The sequence below is a fragment of the Nomascus leucogenys genome, unplaced genomic scaffold (genome assembly GCF_006542625.1).
Source record: "Nomascus leucogenys isolate Asia unplaced genomic scaffold, Asia_NLE_v1 Super-Scaffold_249, whole genome shotgun sequence".
In the NCBI taxonomy this organism is placed as follows: domain Eukaryota; kingdom Metazoa; phylum Chordata; class Mammalia; order Primates; family Hylobatidae; genus Nomascus; species Nomascus leucogenys.
In genome coordinates, this window is record NW_022095768.1 from 2,610,280 (window position 1) to 2,627,463 (window position 17,184).

The 17,184-nt window shown below is 42.8% G+C and overlaps 1 protein-coding gene across 1 annotated transcript in view; it reads right to left on the bottom strand.

The window, feature by feature from the left end:
* PSMD11 (proteasome 26S subunit, non-ATPase 11) overlaps nucleotides 1–17,184 on the bottom strand; it is a 40,346-nt gene that overhangs the window by 3,867 nt on the left and 19,295 nt on the right. Inside the window, exons 4-10 of the mRNA XM_003279377.4 lie at nucleotides 15,715–15,786; nucleotides 15,254–15,311; nucleotides 10,339–10,533; nucleotides 5,511–5,655; nucleotides 4,641–4,701; nucleotides 1,854–1,916; nucleotides 57–182 (exon numbers count right to left, since the gene is read on the bottom strand). Coding sequence (XP_003279425.1) covers nucleotides 57–182; nucleotides 1,854–1,916; nucleotides 4,641–4,701; nucleotides 5,511–5,655; nucleotides 10,339–10,533; nucleotides 15,254–15,311; nucleotides 15,715–15,786 — 720 coding nt within the window. The remainder of the gene's footprint in view (nucleotides 1–56; nucleotides 183–1,853; nucleotides 1,917–4,640; nucleotides 4,702–5,510; nucleotides 5,656–10,338; nucleotides 10,534–15,253; nucleotides 15,312–15,714; nucleotides 15,787–17,184) is intronic.

The window sequence follows — 17,184 nt, forward strand, 5'->3', positions numbered from 1 at the left end:
GAGGTGGCTACAGTGAGAATGCCTGGCCAGAAATGGAGTCCCCAGAGGGTTCTCACCTGTACTCTAGAAAAAGGCTCAATGACTCGGATCAGATTCTGTTCCAGTAAGTTATCATACAACTTGGCCAAGTGTGTGCTGATGATTGGGTCATCCCGGAGCTCTGCCCGGTAATCTGTCAGAGCCTGCCAAAGGAACCAGTCGCAGAGATTGGCACAGAGAATCACTTTAAAGTCATGCTACTCCTGCTTCCTAGGTAGTCTGCTGGCCCTTATAAAACTACATGGTTGAATGAAGTTAGGGGAGATTTGGGGAGATGCATGATACAAAGCAGAAAAGGAATGTCAAGAACTGAAAGGGAAGTTTGGCTTGGTGGCATGCACCTGGAGTCCCAGTTACTCGGGAGGCTGATGTGGGAGGACTGCTGGAGCCCAAGAGTTCAAGTCCGGCCTAGGCAACACAGAGAGCCTCCATCTCTAAAAATAAATTTTTAAAAATGCTATTTTATGGTAGTCTCTAAGAGAAAAAAAAATACAAAATAGAACAACAAGGTGGAGTCACCCTAGGGACCATCTTTCTGTCTGCAGGCTTCAGGTCAACAGCTCAAACCATGTAAGCCTCAAGAGCAACTCAGCTCATGAACCAAATTAGCTACACAAGCATTTCTCCAGCATGTATTCTACAGAATAAATAGGGTCTCCATGGCGGGGGGGGAGAGAATATTGAGGTTAAAGAATAGGAAATGCTGAATTCCACAACTAGCTCTTGGGAGTTTTATGAGGACCATCAGGATAACATGGCTCTGCAATTATTAAGCAAAATTAGGTGTTTTAATTATTATTGGCCCTAGTATTTTGTTTAGCCCTAGTATTTCCCAAATATCTAATCACAGAATCCTTTTTCCAAGGAACTATTTGGAATAAAAGTGTCCCATCAAACATCTCAGACATTGGGATAAAATGATCTGGACCGAGTATTTGTGTGTGTGATTTACTGGACCATCAGTAATGGTCTCAACATCCCAGCCTCATGTCAGCTGTGCTACAAGGTATTAAGGGAAGCAGGCAAATCATGCCAAGTAAGAGGCAACAGGAATTGGCAAGAGCCCTCCAGGAAGATGGTGAATCTTAGGGACAGTCAAAGCCACATGGTCTAGTCTCCATCCACACTAAGTTTTTCTTTCTGGATCTAGGTTTTGTTTTTATTAAGTTGGTCATTATACTCAGAATAAGAGGAGAGAGGTTCAGAAAAGAATATATAATTCTCACCCTAATGCCCAGACAGGCTTTTTTCCCTTTTCAAAACTCCCAAACAATGAGCAAAAGGCACCAGGGTTAAAGAAAGCCTAGATCATCACCCTGAGGACGTTTCTTTGGGTCCAAGTACACACATCAAGACTTCCCTTCTGTCCACAGAGGAGAAGCAGACCTGGCATTTCTGGAGATGAAGGAATGCCTACAACTGTGTCATATGGAACAAGCACTAGGCCTAGAGTCAAACTCTGACCCTATGCTGTGTGACTTTGAGTGTCCTCCTGAATCCCAGTTCCCTTAACCATAAAATGCAGATAATAAATAGGTGTGTTGTGAAAAATCAGAGTGAAAAAAGGACAGAAAGAACTTTTGAAATAGAAAGGTAATATGTGTAAATAATATATATTTTATATCAACTCAGTAAGTTTCATTGTACAAAAGTGCTTAACTATTTCCTGGTTTTAATACTGTCCGAGGTGAAGGATACATGGAATCACTTGCAACTTCTTTTGAAATTATAATTATTTTTAAAAGTGTGTTTTGAAGTATTTAAACATCCCTCTCTTCCACTCACATTCCATACCAACCCAATATCATGCTCACCTTTTCAAAATCTGCCAGTGATCTGTTCTTGCTAGCCTGAGCCACGCATTTTAATGCTTCTGTCTGAGAATAAAGAGACAAATCATGAAAGTGATTTATTCTGCACACTAACATTTACCCAAGTCTCATAAGCAGTATGCTGTGTCCACACAACTTCTGCTATAAGGAAGAACCCACCCCACCATCGTTCTTCTTCAGACGCCTGGGAAGAAGAGCCCCAAGTACTGAATACCACTATATGCCAACCTGTTTCCCTTTGAAACCTGAAATGACTTAAGAATACTAGGAAACAGAAATTTTCCAAACAGACCGACCCTAATACAGCATTCTCTAGAGATGACAAGCTAAAAGAAAAAATGACAAGAGAACTGTGATTTCTTCCCCCTTCCTCCAAGGCTCATTATCGCCACATCCACCCAAACTCCTTCTTGCCCTTAGACCCTATTATATCTGTGCTTTATCAAGATTCATTCTGCTAGGTTTTTATTATATCTGCTAGGTTTTTATTATATCTGTGCTTTATCAACATTCATTCTGCAAGGCACTGAACAAGGTCTGCCTCACTAAGGCTGAGGCATCAAGGCCAGTCACGGTGGCTCACACCTGTAATCCCACCACTTTGGGAGGCCAAGGTGGGCGGATCACTTGAGGTCAGGAGTTTGAGACCAGCCTGGCCAACATGGTGAAACCCCCTTCTCTACTTAGCCGGGCGTAGTGGTGGACGCCTGTAATCCCAGCTACTTGGGAGGCTGAGGCAGGACAATCGCTAGAACCCAGGAGGCAGAGGTTGCAGTGAGCCAAGATCACGCCACTGCACTGCAGCTGGGTGACAGAAAAACAATCCGTCCCAAAAAAAAAAAAGGTTGCAGCATTAACATATTACACCAAATGTTAAGACCCCACAGAGTGATGAAGGTATAATCAATAGTTGAGAACAACTTCTAACATGGTTAGAAAAGGCACCTGACCAAGCTATCAAGTCTCCACTCAGCAAAAAATCTGCAACACTCATCTTTCTGGGAGATTTGCCTATCTCCTGCTTAAAAGCTAACATCAAGGCACAAGAGACTAAGAGAAGCTGCTCTTTTATCAGCCTACATATTTATATAAGAACAGTGTGTCTTATACAGTAGACTAAATGGTACAAGGCTAATCATTAGTGTTTGTCTCCAAACAGAAAAAAGTGTCAAAATGAGAAAAGCCTGGAACTTAGAGCCAATGACCCTAATTCAAAGTCTAGTTCCACCATTGATTAGCTACCTGACCTTGTCCTGAATACTTGATGTCCCTGAGCCTGTCTCCTCAACTCTAGTTATAGTGAGAGTAGTGCATCTTTCTTCTTATTATTATTTTTTAAGACAGAGTCTCACTCTGTCACCCAGGTTAGAGTACAGTGGCGCTATCTTGGCTTACTGCAACTTCCACTCCCAGTTTGAAGTGATTCTCCTGCCTCAGCCTCCTGAGTAGCCGGGATTACAGCCACCAGTGCACTACCATGTTCGGCTAATTTTTGTATTTTTAATAGAGCTGGGATTTGGCCACATTGGCCAGGCTGCTCTCAAACTGCTGACCTCAAGTGATCCGCCCGCCTCAGCCTCCCAAAGTGCTGGGATTACAGGAATGAGCCACCATGTCCAGCCCCTAATTGGCTTTTTAGCAGCAAAAGTTTCAGGTCAGCTCCTGGTTTTGACCTCAAGAGTACTGGTTATTACTACACTGGAAGATGCATGGCTGGATGCAGTGGCTCACACCTACAATCCCAGCACTTTTGGAGGTTGAGGTGGGCAGATCACTTGAGGTCAGGAGTTTGGGACAGCTTGGCCAAGATGGCAAAACCCTGTTTCTACTACAAAAAATTAGCCGGGCATAGTGTCAGATGCCTGTAATCCCAGCTACTCGGGAGGCTGAGACAGGAGAATCACTTCAAACTGGGAGGAGGAGGTTGCAGTGAGCCAAGATACGCCACTGCACTCCAGCCTGGATGAAAGAATGAGACTCCAACTCAAAAAAAAAAAAAAAAAGCCAATTAGGGCCACTTGCAGAGAGGGAAGAAATCATCTATGTGGCCACTCCTCCAGAGATACAGTGAGATTATATAGACAGCCAATCAGTCTGTGTTTAGAGACAACTGCAGCTGAAATCCAGAAAGATTACACTTACTTTACTAGTGATAAGCAAAATACAAAGAGGAGAGAGTCTAGACATCATCTTTGCATAGGTCCTGTCTGCTCTCAGAAGTCACACTCATACCTACTTGGGCATTAAGGTAACAAAAAAAAAGGGCCTCTTTTTGCACCACACCCAAAATTCAAAGCATGAGTAGAAAGGTACTGATCTGAGAAGCACAAAAGTAAATCTCAAAACCTAGTTTCTGCACCAAGCAATCAGACCTCTCTGAAGCACATATGCACCAGACCTTACCAGGCTCCTAACCTGGAGAATTTAAGATTTCATACCCTGCACATGTTAAATTCACAAGTCAGACGCGTGGTAGATAAATCTTCTGGTCAAAGCGAAATGCAAACTAACTCACTGCAAATGCTACAGTTCAGTTCCCTAAGTCCCTCAAACAACATGATGTCCATAAGAGCACCAAATGCTGACTTTCCAGGCCAAGAATTTAACAGTCTAGGAAACACACTGAATGGGCTTAAGGGAAGGAAGTGAGTGGAGGAAAAGGAAGAGAGTAGTATGAAGACCTGAAGAGTGCTGGTCTCATCAAACGTCGTGACTCTGAAAACATGCTGGTCTCAGAGTGAGCAGAACTGCAGTCAACGGAGTCCCTACCTGCCTCCCTGCATACCGAAGTGCAAGCTTCCCGCTCACCAAAGCCTGGACATCTTCTGGGCTAGAAAAAAAGACATACTTGGTCAATTGCTACAGATGTTATGCTTCTAAAGGTAGGTTTGGGCAAATTTCTTTTTAACAGAATTCCATTGTAATAAAGACTCTGCCCGCACAGATAATCAGCCCAACCCCTAAACCCATATGCCCATCACATTGCAAAAGCTAGGTTTTCTCCACTCTGGGCCACAGCTCAGCCTGAAGAGCAGAAAAACTCCAGTGTTAGAAAGCTGAACTGAACCTACCAAAAGCAATAGACCCAACAAGCAGAACTATAAGTTTAAGTCAAATCCCAGTGTAACAGGTATTATTAAAACATAGCCCTTATGTAATCCAAAGAGAGTTCTTAGTCAACACTTCATTTATTCCCAAAAGAACTGAATAATTCTGTAGACTTCTTTATAAGTAGGTCTGTCATACTTTTGTTGTCCACTTTTTCAAACCTCTCCTTAACCCTTCCTTCCTCATTCTGGGTGGCTCAGTTGGCTGTTACTGGCTGATCTGTAAGCTATTTCCTGACCCTCTGTCCTGTGCTCTGCACTATGAGGACAGAATATTTAAAGGATGAGGAGAATTCTCCAAGAGGAGCTGGGAAGGGGATTTCTAAAATGTCTCCCTGATTCTGAAAGACTAGCAAGCGAAAGTTTTCTGGACCACTTTTGATCCTCCTGCTCTACCTTAGCCAGCACTAGAGGCCGCAGCTGCTGCTATTTCTGTAACTGGCCAAACTCCCTGCTCAGGCCATCTCTGCCATGGCAAACAGATTTGTTGAAGGATCTGAGTTCTTGTAGTCCAGAGTTAAGGTGCACCTACGTGTTGAGCATGATTTTGCACAGCAACATGTACTTCAGAGATGTGATGGCCTTGGGGCTGTCGATGGAGTCATAACCCTCAAATGCCTCATAGAAGTACGAGTACGCAGTTTTCCAGTCCTTCTCTTCTGCTGCATGAATAATACCTGGGCATTGAAAAGAAAGGAATAAGAACATATAAAATAATAGAGCCATAAAAGATCAGAGCTGAGAGGCACCTTAGACATCTACCCAACTGGGCACGGTGGCTCACATCTGTAATCCCACACTTTGGGAGGCTGAGATGTGAGGATCACATGAGCCCAGGAGTTCGAGATGGGCCTGAGTAACACAGTAAGACCCCATCTCTTAAAAAAAAAGGCTGGGCACAGTTTCAGCTCACGCCTATAATCTTAGCACTTTGGGAGGCTGAGGTGGGCAGATCACCTCAGGTCAGGAGCTCAAGATGAGACTGACCAACATGGAGAAATCCCATCACTACTAAAATTACAAAAAAAATTAGCCGGGTGTGGTAGCGCGTGCCTGTAATCCCTGCTACTCGGGAAGCTGAGGAAGGAGAATCACTTGAACCCAGGAGGCGGAGGTTGCGGTGAGCCGAGATTGCACCAAGCCGAGATTGCGCCACTGCACTCCAGCCTGGGCAACAATGGCAAACTTCCGTCTCCAAAAACAAACAAACAAAAAAAGCCAGGTGCAGGGGTTCACTCCTGTAATCTCAGCACTTTTGAGAGGCTGAGGCAGGAGGATAGCTTGAGCCCAAGAGTTTGAGCCTAAGTAAGAGTTAGACCTTGTCTCTTTATTTATTTCTTTTTTTGAGCCGAGTCTCGCTCTGTCACCGAGGCTGGAGTGCAGTGGCGCAATCTCAGCTCACGGCAACCTCCGCCTCCTGGGTTCAAGCAATTCTCCTGCCTCAGCCCCCCCAAGTAGCTGGGATTACAGGCACCCACCGCCACGCCCGGCTAATTTTTTGTATTTTTAGTAGAGACAGGTTTCACCCTATGTTCACCTGGCTAGTCTTGAACTCCTGACCTCAAGTGATCCACCCGCCTCGGCTTCCCAAAGTGCTAGGATTACAGGTGTGAGCCACCACACCCGGCCAACCTTGTCTCTTAAAAAAAAGAAAGAAAAACGCCGGGCGTGGTGGCTCATGCCTGTAATCCCAGCACTTTGGGAGGCAGAAGCAGGAGGATCACCTGAGGTCAGGATTTCAAGACCAGCCTGGCCAACATGGTAAAAACCTGTCTCTACTAAAAATACAAAACCAGCCAGGCATGGTGGTGGGCGCCTGTAATCCCAGCTACTCGGGAGGCTGAGGCAGAAGAATCTCTTGAACCCAGGAGGTGGAGGTTGCAGTGAGCCGAGATCATGCTACAACACTCCAACTTGGGCGACAGAGTGAGACTCCGTCTTAAAAAAAAAAAAGAGGCCAGGCACAGTGGCTCACGTCTGTAAACTCTCACATCTATAATCCCAGCACTTTGGGAGGCCAAGGCAGCCAGATCACTTGAGGGTCAGGAGATTGAGATCAGCTCGGCCAACAAGGCAAAACCTCATCTCTACTAAAAATACAAAAATTAGCCGGGCTTGGTGGTACATGCCTGTAATCCCAGCTACTCAGGTGGCTGAGGCAGGAGAATTACTTGAATCTGGGAGGTGGAGGTTGCAGTGAGCCGAGATCACGTCACTGCACTCCAGCCTAGGCAACAGAGCGAGACACTGTCTAAAAAAAAAAAAAATAAAATAAAAAAAAAAACAAAACTCTACCTCAACTCCATCAACCTACTGATGAGGTCAGGAAAGGATAAAGAACCTGCTCTGCCAGGCACAGTGGCTCACATCTGTAATCTCAACATTTTGGGAGGCCAAGGCAGGTGGATCACCTGAACCTAGGAGCTCAAGACCAGCCTAGGCAACATGGTGAAACCCCATCTCTAAAAAAAATTAGCCAGGCGTGGTGGCACATGCCTGTAGCCCCAGCTACTTACTTGTGAGACTGAGGTAGGAGGATCACCTGAGCCTGGGAGGCTGATGATAGTGATGGGAGCTGTGATAGCAAAAATGCACTGCAGCATGGGTGAAAAAGTGAGACCGTCTCAAAAAAAAAAAACAAACAAACAAAACAAAACAAAAAACCTGCCTAAAGTGACCATAGTCAGCAATGTGAGAGCTGAGATTAGAAGATGAGAATCCACATCTCTGACCTCCCAGCTCAATGTCATATTGCCAATATAAGTTCCCAAAGGAGTTAGAGACCCAACTTAAAAGGGACCTGAAAAATACATACTGTACCATCTTTCTTCCATGCTTCTCACCACCATTCCAGTCCTGCTATCTTTTGGAGCCACAGGAAAAGGCCATGTTTACCCTCCATGACATCACATTCACAGGTCAGGGAGTTGACCTAAACATCTCTAGACTGCCTGAATGACCTGCTTTAATAATATTCACTACTTTAAGATAGCTTTTCTAAGCCTGATAGTTTTATATTTATGCAACTGTCATGGGGCAGGGGAGAGAGAATCCAACATCTTATATTTTCGTTTCAAATATTTATCATTTATGGATGTGCTTTTGCCTAAATGCACTCAGTGTACAGCTCTCACATAATGCCAAATCCATGAACTTAATTATACATGGCTAAGCAGTATTTCTTCAGACTGATATACCATAGTTGACCTAACCAATCCTCTATTGCTTAGAAGTTGAGTTGCTCCCAATGAACTTAACTTTGATTGAACCTGCTACTACTGCCAACCTATGCTATCACTTGGGATAACATAAAAATTAGTTCTTTCCAAGCTTGGGAGGCATCTAAACCCTAAAATTCTCTATTTGTGTATATTAGCTCTAACTCTGCCCCAGCCCTTTAAGAAGTTACAGACCTCAGCCCCATCCATTTGTTTACCACAACTGCTTCCCAACATCTTTCACATCGAAGATACATGTAGAAAGTATTTAGCACACTAGAGTCAAAGGATGATGCTGCTGATACATGATCCAAAGAACTCAATACCAGCAGGAACCTTCTGACTTCACCATTTATTGAGTGATGCGTCCTTTCAGCCTACCCAAAAAACCTCCCACTTTGGGTTTGTGGGAATCAGATCCTTTTTCTACTACTGTTAAGTATAGAGGCCTCATGGAATATCTGCTCTTCTCTGTAGCTAAGGAAAGCCCCTTCAACAAACCAACAAACCATTAATGCTGCTAAACTAAATGAGACACATCTGCATTTTTCCACATCTCCCAGTAAAGAGAGAGAATAGGCCAGACCCAAAAATATGTATGGTTAAAAAACAAATAAATAAAATAAGGCCCAAGAACTGGTATACTGCTTTGCCAAACACATTAGTTAATAGGGGCCATATCAGCACTCTGAGTATCATGGCTGGCACATGAGGTTTAGTGTTAAAAACAAAACAGGCCAGGCACAGTGGCTCACGCCTATAATCCTAGCACTTTGGGAGGCAGAGGTGGGCAGCCAGCCTGGCCAACATGGTGAAACCCCATCTCTACTAAAATACAAAACTTAGCTGGGCATGATGGCAGGTGCCTGTAATCCCAGCTACTCGGGAGGCTGAGATAGGAAAATCACTTGAACCCAGGAGACAGTGGATGCAGTGAGCCAAGATTGCGCCACTGCACTCCAGCCTGGGTGGCTGAACAAGACCCTATCTCAAAAAAAAACAAAAAAAAAACAAAAAAAAAAACAGAAACAAAGGCGAGGCATGGTGGCTCATGCCTATAATCCCAGCACTTTGAGAGGCCAAGGTGGGAAAATTGCTTGAGCCCAGGAGTTTAAGACCAGTCTGGGCAACATGGCAAAACCCTATCTCTACAAAAAGTTAGCTTGGTGTGGTGTCGCACTCCTGTAGTCCCAGCTACTCAGATGACTGAGGTGGGAGGATCACTTGAGCCTGGGAAGTTGAGGCTGTGGTGAGCTGTGATTGCACCACTGTGCTCCAACCTGGGCAACAGAGCGAGACCCTGTCTCAAAAAAAAAAAAAAGGTAAAAACAAAACAAAAAACTAGACTGTCACTCATTCAACACAAACATTAATGAGGCTCTATCATGTGCTAATTTATTACCATTTTACAGATGAGCTAAACATAAATTAAGTAACTTGCCCAAAGTCACATACTAGAAAGCAGCAGAACAAAATGTCAACCTAGGAAAGCCTGATCCTAGATCACTACCATCCCTTACAGACAAGTCGAGTAGGCATTATCTTTTACAGATGAGAGGTAACACAAGCACTTAAACTAGTCTTCTGCCTCCAATTCCAACATTCCTTCAATAATGACGCCTCCAGTAAAAAAAACTGCTGAATACAAAAGAAAGTATTCCACCTGCCAATCCACAGCTTCCTAGCCTCACATTCACACACTCCATCGGAAAACTACATACCACACTCAGCTGAAATTGGGTTATCATTCCTCAGCCCTGATTTGAGGCCCTTTGGAAAAGTCAACTTTATAAAGATCTCCAAGAGTCAACAGACTTGGGGTAGGCCAGTCCCAAAGGAAAATGCTACTATTCTGAGTAAGTGGCTAAGAGTTAAGGGAGTCTTCTACGTGCGACCTCTCTTAAGTTTGGTTCTAATAGTCAGACTGCCTGGTCAAGCACAGATAGGTATGTTCTTAATACATTTTAGGCAGTTAACAGGAGGGGAGCAGCTAGTTAGAAAGGTAGCTTTCTAACTGGTGCTCTGAAGAAGCTAGAGCCAAATCAGCCAATTTTATTCTCCAGCCCCAACCCCCATTCCTTCCACCTATAAAATAAGATGAGCTTTAAGAAAACACATCCCAGGAATAGCTACGTCTGTTACCCGACTGCATGTCCAAGGTGGCCTGCAATTTAGGGGGGCAGTAGATGGCATTTGCTGTGGTTCGAGCAGAGGTTAAGGCAGCTCGGGCTTTCGGCAGGTTGCTCAGGGCATGGTATGTTTTGCTTTCTAAAAGCTGTACTTCCACCAAAAGAGCTTTGTCGTCCATCTTTTTCAACTCCCGCAGCAGCTGAGAACCTGAAAAAGGAAAAGACATATTCTCCTTTACTAGCCATCAGCTTAATACCTAATAACAGCTCACTCTCCCACCCTCATAACACTCAGGATTTAAAAAAAAAAAAAAAATTCCTGAACTCAAAAAAGGTTACCTCTAGACACCATTCAATAATTAAATTTTCCACTAATGTGCTATTTTCCAAGAAAAAAACACATCTCTTTTGAAGTTTTCTGCTTCCTAAGGACAATATTAGAGCCAAGAGTCCTATGAGCTTACTCCTAAGATTTAAATACAGTGGGAATCTCTACCTATAAAATGCTAAATCTAGTTATCCAGTTCAGAAAGACACAATCTCGCTCTCTTCTTGTCTAGCAATCACAAGGCTATATAAGAAACACTGGGGCACTAGGTTGATGAAGGAAGTAAAGAGTTCTGGATATACCAATGTTCTCCAAATACACCTTCTTCCCTGACTCCCCCATCTCAAACTAGAATATCAAATTCAAACAGACTTACACCATATACATAAATTGACTCAAAATGGATCAAAAACCTAAATTTAAGAGTGAAACCTATAAAACTTCTAGAAGAAAACAGAAATAAATCCTGTGGCTTTGGATTTGGCAATGGTTTATTAGATGTAACACCAAAAGCATAAGCAACAACAAAAAACAGGTTAACAGAACTTCATCAAAATTAAAATGTACTTCAAAGGACATCATCAGAGGAAAAAAACCACCACAGAACAAAGGAAAAAAAATTGCAAATCATGTATCTGGTAAAGGTCTTGTATACAGAATAAAAAATAAACCTAAATGCCCATCAACGGCACACTGAATAAAGAAAATGTGGTACATATACACCATAGAATACTATGCAGCCATAAAAAAGAATGAGATCATGTCCTCTGCAGGAACATGAATGGAGCTGGAGGCTATTATCCTTAGCAAACTAAAATAGGAAGAGAAAACCAAATACTGCATGTTCTCACTTGTAAGTGGGAGCTAAATGATGAAAACACCTGAACACAGAGGGGAACACCACACACTAAGGCCTATCGGAGGGTGGGAGGAGGAAGAGGATCAAGAAAAATAACTAATGGGTACTAGGCTTAACACCTGGGCACCAAAAAATCTGAACAACAAACTGCATGACACAAGTTTACCTATGTAACAAACCTGCACATGTACCCCGACATTAAAATAAACTTAAAAAAAAAGAAAAGAACTTCAGAATAAAAAATAAAAACAAGAGCTGGGTGTGGGCACACGCCTATAGTCCTAGCTACTCAGGAGACTGAGGCAGGAGGATTGCTGGAGCCCAGGATTTCCAGGCTGCAGTGAGCTATGATTGCACCACTGTACTCCATCCAGGCTGGGTGACAGAGTGAGACCCTGTTTCTAAAAAATAAAAACACAAATAAATCAATTAAAAAATAAGCAAAGGATGTGGAATATTTATCCGAAGACATACATATAAAGGATGCAGGGCGCAGTGGCTCAAGCCTGTAATCCCAGCACTTTGGGAGGCCAAGGCAGGTGTATCACCTGAGGTTAGGAGTTCGACATCAGCCTGGCTAACATGGTGAAACCCGTCTCTACTAAAAATATAAAAATTAGCTGGACATGGTGGTGCACGCCTATAATCTCAGCTACTCGGGAGGCTGAGGCAGGAGAATCGCTTGAACCCGGGAGGTGGAGGTTGCAGTGAGCCGAGATCGTGCCACTGCACTCCAGCCTGGGAGACAGAGCAAGATTGTCTCAAGAAAAAAAAAAAAAAAAGGCCGGGGGTGGTGGCTCATGCCTGTAATCCTAGAACTTTGGGAGGCCAAGGCGGGCAGATCACTAGGTCAAGAGTTCGAGACCAGGCTGGCCAACACGGTGAAAACCCGTCTCTACTAAGAATACAAAAATTAGCCAGGCATGGTGGTGCGTGCCCATAATCCCAGGTACTTGGGAGGCTGAGGCAGGAGAATTGCGTGAACCCAGGAGGTGGAGGTTGCAGTGAGCCAAGATCACGCCACTGCATTCCAGCCTGGGTGACAAAGAAAGACTGTCTCGAAAAAAAAAAAAAAAAACAAGACATACGAAGGAGCAAAAAGCACATGAAAATATGCTCAGTATTGGCCGGGCACGGTGGCTCACGCTTGTAATCCCAGCACTTTGGGAGGCCAAGGTGGGCAGATCACGAGGTCAGGAGATCGAGACCACGGTGAAACCCTGTCTCTACTAAAAATACAAAAAAATTAGCCGGGCGTGGTGGCGGGCGCCTGTAGTCCCAGCTACTCGGGAGGCTGAGACAGGAGAATGGCGTGAACCCGGGAGGCGGAGCTTGCAGTGAGCCGAGATCGCGCCACTGCACTCCAGCCTGGGCAACAGAGCGAGACTCCGTCTCAAAAAAAAGAAAAAGAAAATATGCTCAGTATCATCAGTCATTAGGGAGATGCAAAACAAAAACATAATGAAATACTATTTAGGATGGCTAAAATTAAAAAATAACAAGTGTTCATAAGGATATGGAAAAACTGGAACCCTCATACAACATTAAAGAGAATGTAAAATGGTGCAGCCACTTTGGAAAACAGCTTACTTAGCAGCTCCTTAAACAGCTAATCAGTTACCATATGACACAGTAATTCCACTTCTAGGTATATACCCAGAAGAACATGTCCACATAAAACCTGTTCATAGCAGTATTCTTAAGAGCTAAAATGTGGAAACAACACAAGTGTCCATCAACTGATGAATGGATAAACACATGTGATATATCCTTATAATGGACTATTATTCAGCAATAAAAATGAAGTACTGACACATGCTACAACATAAACCCTGAAAACATAATGCTACGTGAAAGAAGACAATCACAGAGAAACAAATATTGTATCATTTCATTTTTAAGAAATACCCAGACAAATCTACAAAGATACAAATAGCTTAGTAATTGCCCAGGGCTGCTAATGGATAGGAAGTTTCTTTCTGGGGTGATAAAAATGTTCTGAGGCCAGGCACGGTGGCTCACACCTATAATCCCAGTACTTTGGGAGGCCAAGGCAGGCAGATCATTTGAGGTCAGGAGTTCGAGACCAGCCTGACCAACATGGTGAAACCCCATCTCTACTAAAAGATACAAAAATTAGCCAGACATGGTGACAGGTGCCTGTAATCTCTGCTATTCGGGAGGCTGAGGCAGGAGAATCGCTTGAACACAGGAGGCGGAGGTTGCAGTGAGCCAATATCGCACCACTGCACTCCAGCCTGGACGACAGAGCGAGACTCCATCTCAAAGAAAAAAAAAGTTCTGATATTTTTTTCTTTTTTTGGAGACAGAGTCTCACTCTGTTGCCCAGGCTGGAGTACAGTGGCATAATCTTGGCTCACTGCAACCTCCGCCTCCCGGGTTCAAATGATTCTTCTGCCTCAGCCTCACAAGTAGCTAAGATTACAGGTGCACACCGCCACGTCCTGCAAATTTTTTGTATTTTTAGTAGAGACAGGGTTTCACCATGTTGCCCAGGCTGGTCTCGAACTCCTGAGCTCAGGCAATCGGCCTGCCTTGGCCTCCCAAAGTGCTAAGATTACAGGCATGAGCCACCAGGCCAGCCGAAAACGTTCTGAAATTAAGTAGTGGTGATGGTTGTACAACTTAGTGAATATACTAAAAACCACTGAATTATATATTTTAAAAGTGAATTTTATGGTAAGTGAACCATATCTTATTAAAGTTATTTTTTAAATGCTACTATTTGAACCATATGAAATTGCCACTTTTGCAGTCCACAAATTGAATATTGGAAACTCTTCAACCTACTAGATCATAAAAGCCATGTTCTTTTGTTTGGAAAAAATAGTCCAGATCTACCCACTCATAAAAAGCAAGCAGTGGCCGGACACGGTGGCTCATGCCTGTAATCCTAGCACTTTGGGAGGCCAAGGCAGGCAGATCACTTGAGGTCAGTAGTTTGAGACCAGCATGGCCAACATAGCAAAACCCCATCTCTACTAAAAATGCAAAAATTAGCCAGGCACATGCCTGTAGTCCCAGCTACTCAGGAGGCTAAAGCAGGAGAATCGCTTGAACCTGAGAGGCAGAGGTTGCAGCGAGCTGAGGTCACGCTGCTGCACTCCAGCCTGGGCAACAGAGTGAGACTCTGTCTCAAAAAAAAAAAAAAAATAATAATAATAATAATAATAGATGATAGATAGATAGATAGATAAAAATAAAAAAAAAAAAGCAGGGAAGATTTCAAGGTGTTTAAAGGCCACACAGGAAAAAGGCTTCAGTTAGCCACTCCAGCTTCCAAATATATTTGTACCCAATTAATTTCTTGATTTTTAAAATAGATTTTAAGTATACAAGCAGATATAGTAAATAGGACAGCAAGCCAAACATTTGCATTTAAAAACCTAAATCTGAAATTTAACAGAGTACTATATGCAAAATATAGATACACATTTTTTTAAATTTCAGTTATTAAAATGGAATTGATTTTACTGCTCTAAATTCAAGCAAACTTAGAACTACCCATTTGTCCTCTAAATTTGACAGATTAACTCTAGCTAGTTTTTTAAACTTTCAAATGACATTTTCCCATGACAAATGCAGAACTATAAGCTACCTTAAATCCTTCTTAGAAGTGGGTAGAATATAAATTATTAACAGGTAATTAGTAAGAGTAGCCAGGTGGTTTAGAATACACTCATTTAGCTAGCTGAGATGACTTATTACCAGCTTACTTACCCAAATGCAATGCTTCCTGGTACCTCTTGGTATCAAAGTACAAAGACACCAGTCTTGCCTAGGAAAGAGAAAAGGCATTGACTGAAGGGGGAAAAAAAAAAAGCCACAGAAATAAATCAAAGATTGACAGTCACAGAACTGTTACTGTTAAATATGCAATTTCTGATGATAGCATCAAATTCAGCATAAGAGATGATCTAGCCAATGTATTGTCTCCTATTATAGCCAGCAAATGACTGTTAACTTTACCATGTTGTTGCTTATTACTCTGAGCCAAGTAGCAAATCTGTCTCAAAACTTCAATCAGAGCAATTTTCATAAGTGGGGCTACTATGAATAATTTTTCGGTATCTAGGTAATTACAAAGTTGCTGAAGATACTTTTGATAAGGATGGTACTGCTTACATTCACCCTCTGTCTCATGCTTAGAGACCTGAAATGAGTACTAATGTAAAACCTACCTCCAAAGCTTGGCGTAAGAAAGTTCTTTTCTCTGACTTGGCCCATTCGATGCACTCTAAACACAGCTCGACCTGCAATAAGGAGAGACAGTACATGCAACATTATGCCCTCAAATTCTTCCCACAAACCATGCTTTGGAGAACAGCTTAAATTCCCTCCTTACATATTATCCATGTTGCTCTATTTAGTGTCTGATCCACAGTATCTCAATGTGTAATAGTTATATCATAATGGAGCATCAACTTGGCTTTTTACACATAAAATACCTTTGTGCTTAGATTATGTTTTTTAGAAAAAGAGCTCTATCTTCAAGACTCCTACCTACCGTGCAGAGACCAAGAACTTCCAAACAACATGTATAGCCCTGGAATGTAGGTTTCTATGACAGATTAGGAATTTTTAAAGCACAGATTCTCCCTGGTTAGAAATAGTAATGGTAATGTATAATACACAGGTAATAAAGGGGAGAAATTCTCATCCTAAGCACTAATGCCTCATTCCTAGCAGTTGCTTTTAAGACTCAAAAGGTCCAACTGGCCTTTTCCCTTTCAGATTCTAAGCAGTGCAACTAATCAATTCATCATCACTCTTAAAGCAAACAGGTACAGTAACTTAGCTTGTATTAAAGGGGATAAAAGCTGGTCTGAAGGTAGTGAGTAATCTCGATTGTTCACAGTCAGTTACAGATTGAGCTCCTGATCTATTCTTTCCCTGCTTCTCACTACTGCACTTTGACTAGTCTTTAAAAAAATTTTTTTAATAAAAAAAAAGAGAAATTAGAATTAGCCTAACAAGTAAAAGCGCTTTTAAGCTTTATTTAAAGGCATCTGAACCCCTACTCCTATCTGCCACCTAAGTAGTAAGGTAAGGTGCAAAGTAACTGACTTAAAGCAGCACTCAATGCTAGACAGTCTAGCACACCATCAGGTATCCCTGACATGCTAGCTTTGACAAAGTAAATATTAAGTACTGCAGATCTTCTATCACTTTGGTTACTGCAAGTTTTATATTAAGGTTGCTAACTAGAGCATAAGAGCAAAAGAAATGAGAAACTGAGCTCTCCAGAGAACTAATTGCTAATACAACAGGTTTTTATATAAATCCAACATTCTCCTAAGAAATGCTGGCCAGGCGCAGTGGCTCATGCCTGTAATCCCAGCAATTTGGGAGGCCAAGGCAGGTGGATCACCTGTGGTCGGGAGTTCAAGACCAGCCTGACCAACATGGAGAAATCCTATCTCTACTAAAAATAGAAAAAATTAGCCAGGCATGGTGGCTCATGCTTGTAATCCCAGCTACTCGGGAGGCTGAGGTAGGAGAATCCCTTGAACCTGGGAGGTGGAGGTTGCAGTGAGCTGAGATCGCACCATTGCACTCCAGCCTGGGCAACAAGAGTGAAACTCCGTCTCAAAAAAAAAAAAAAAAAAAAGAAAAGAAAAGAAATGCTATAAGAAGGAAAAACTACAAGG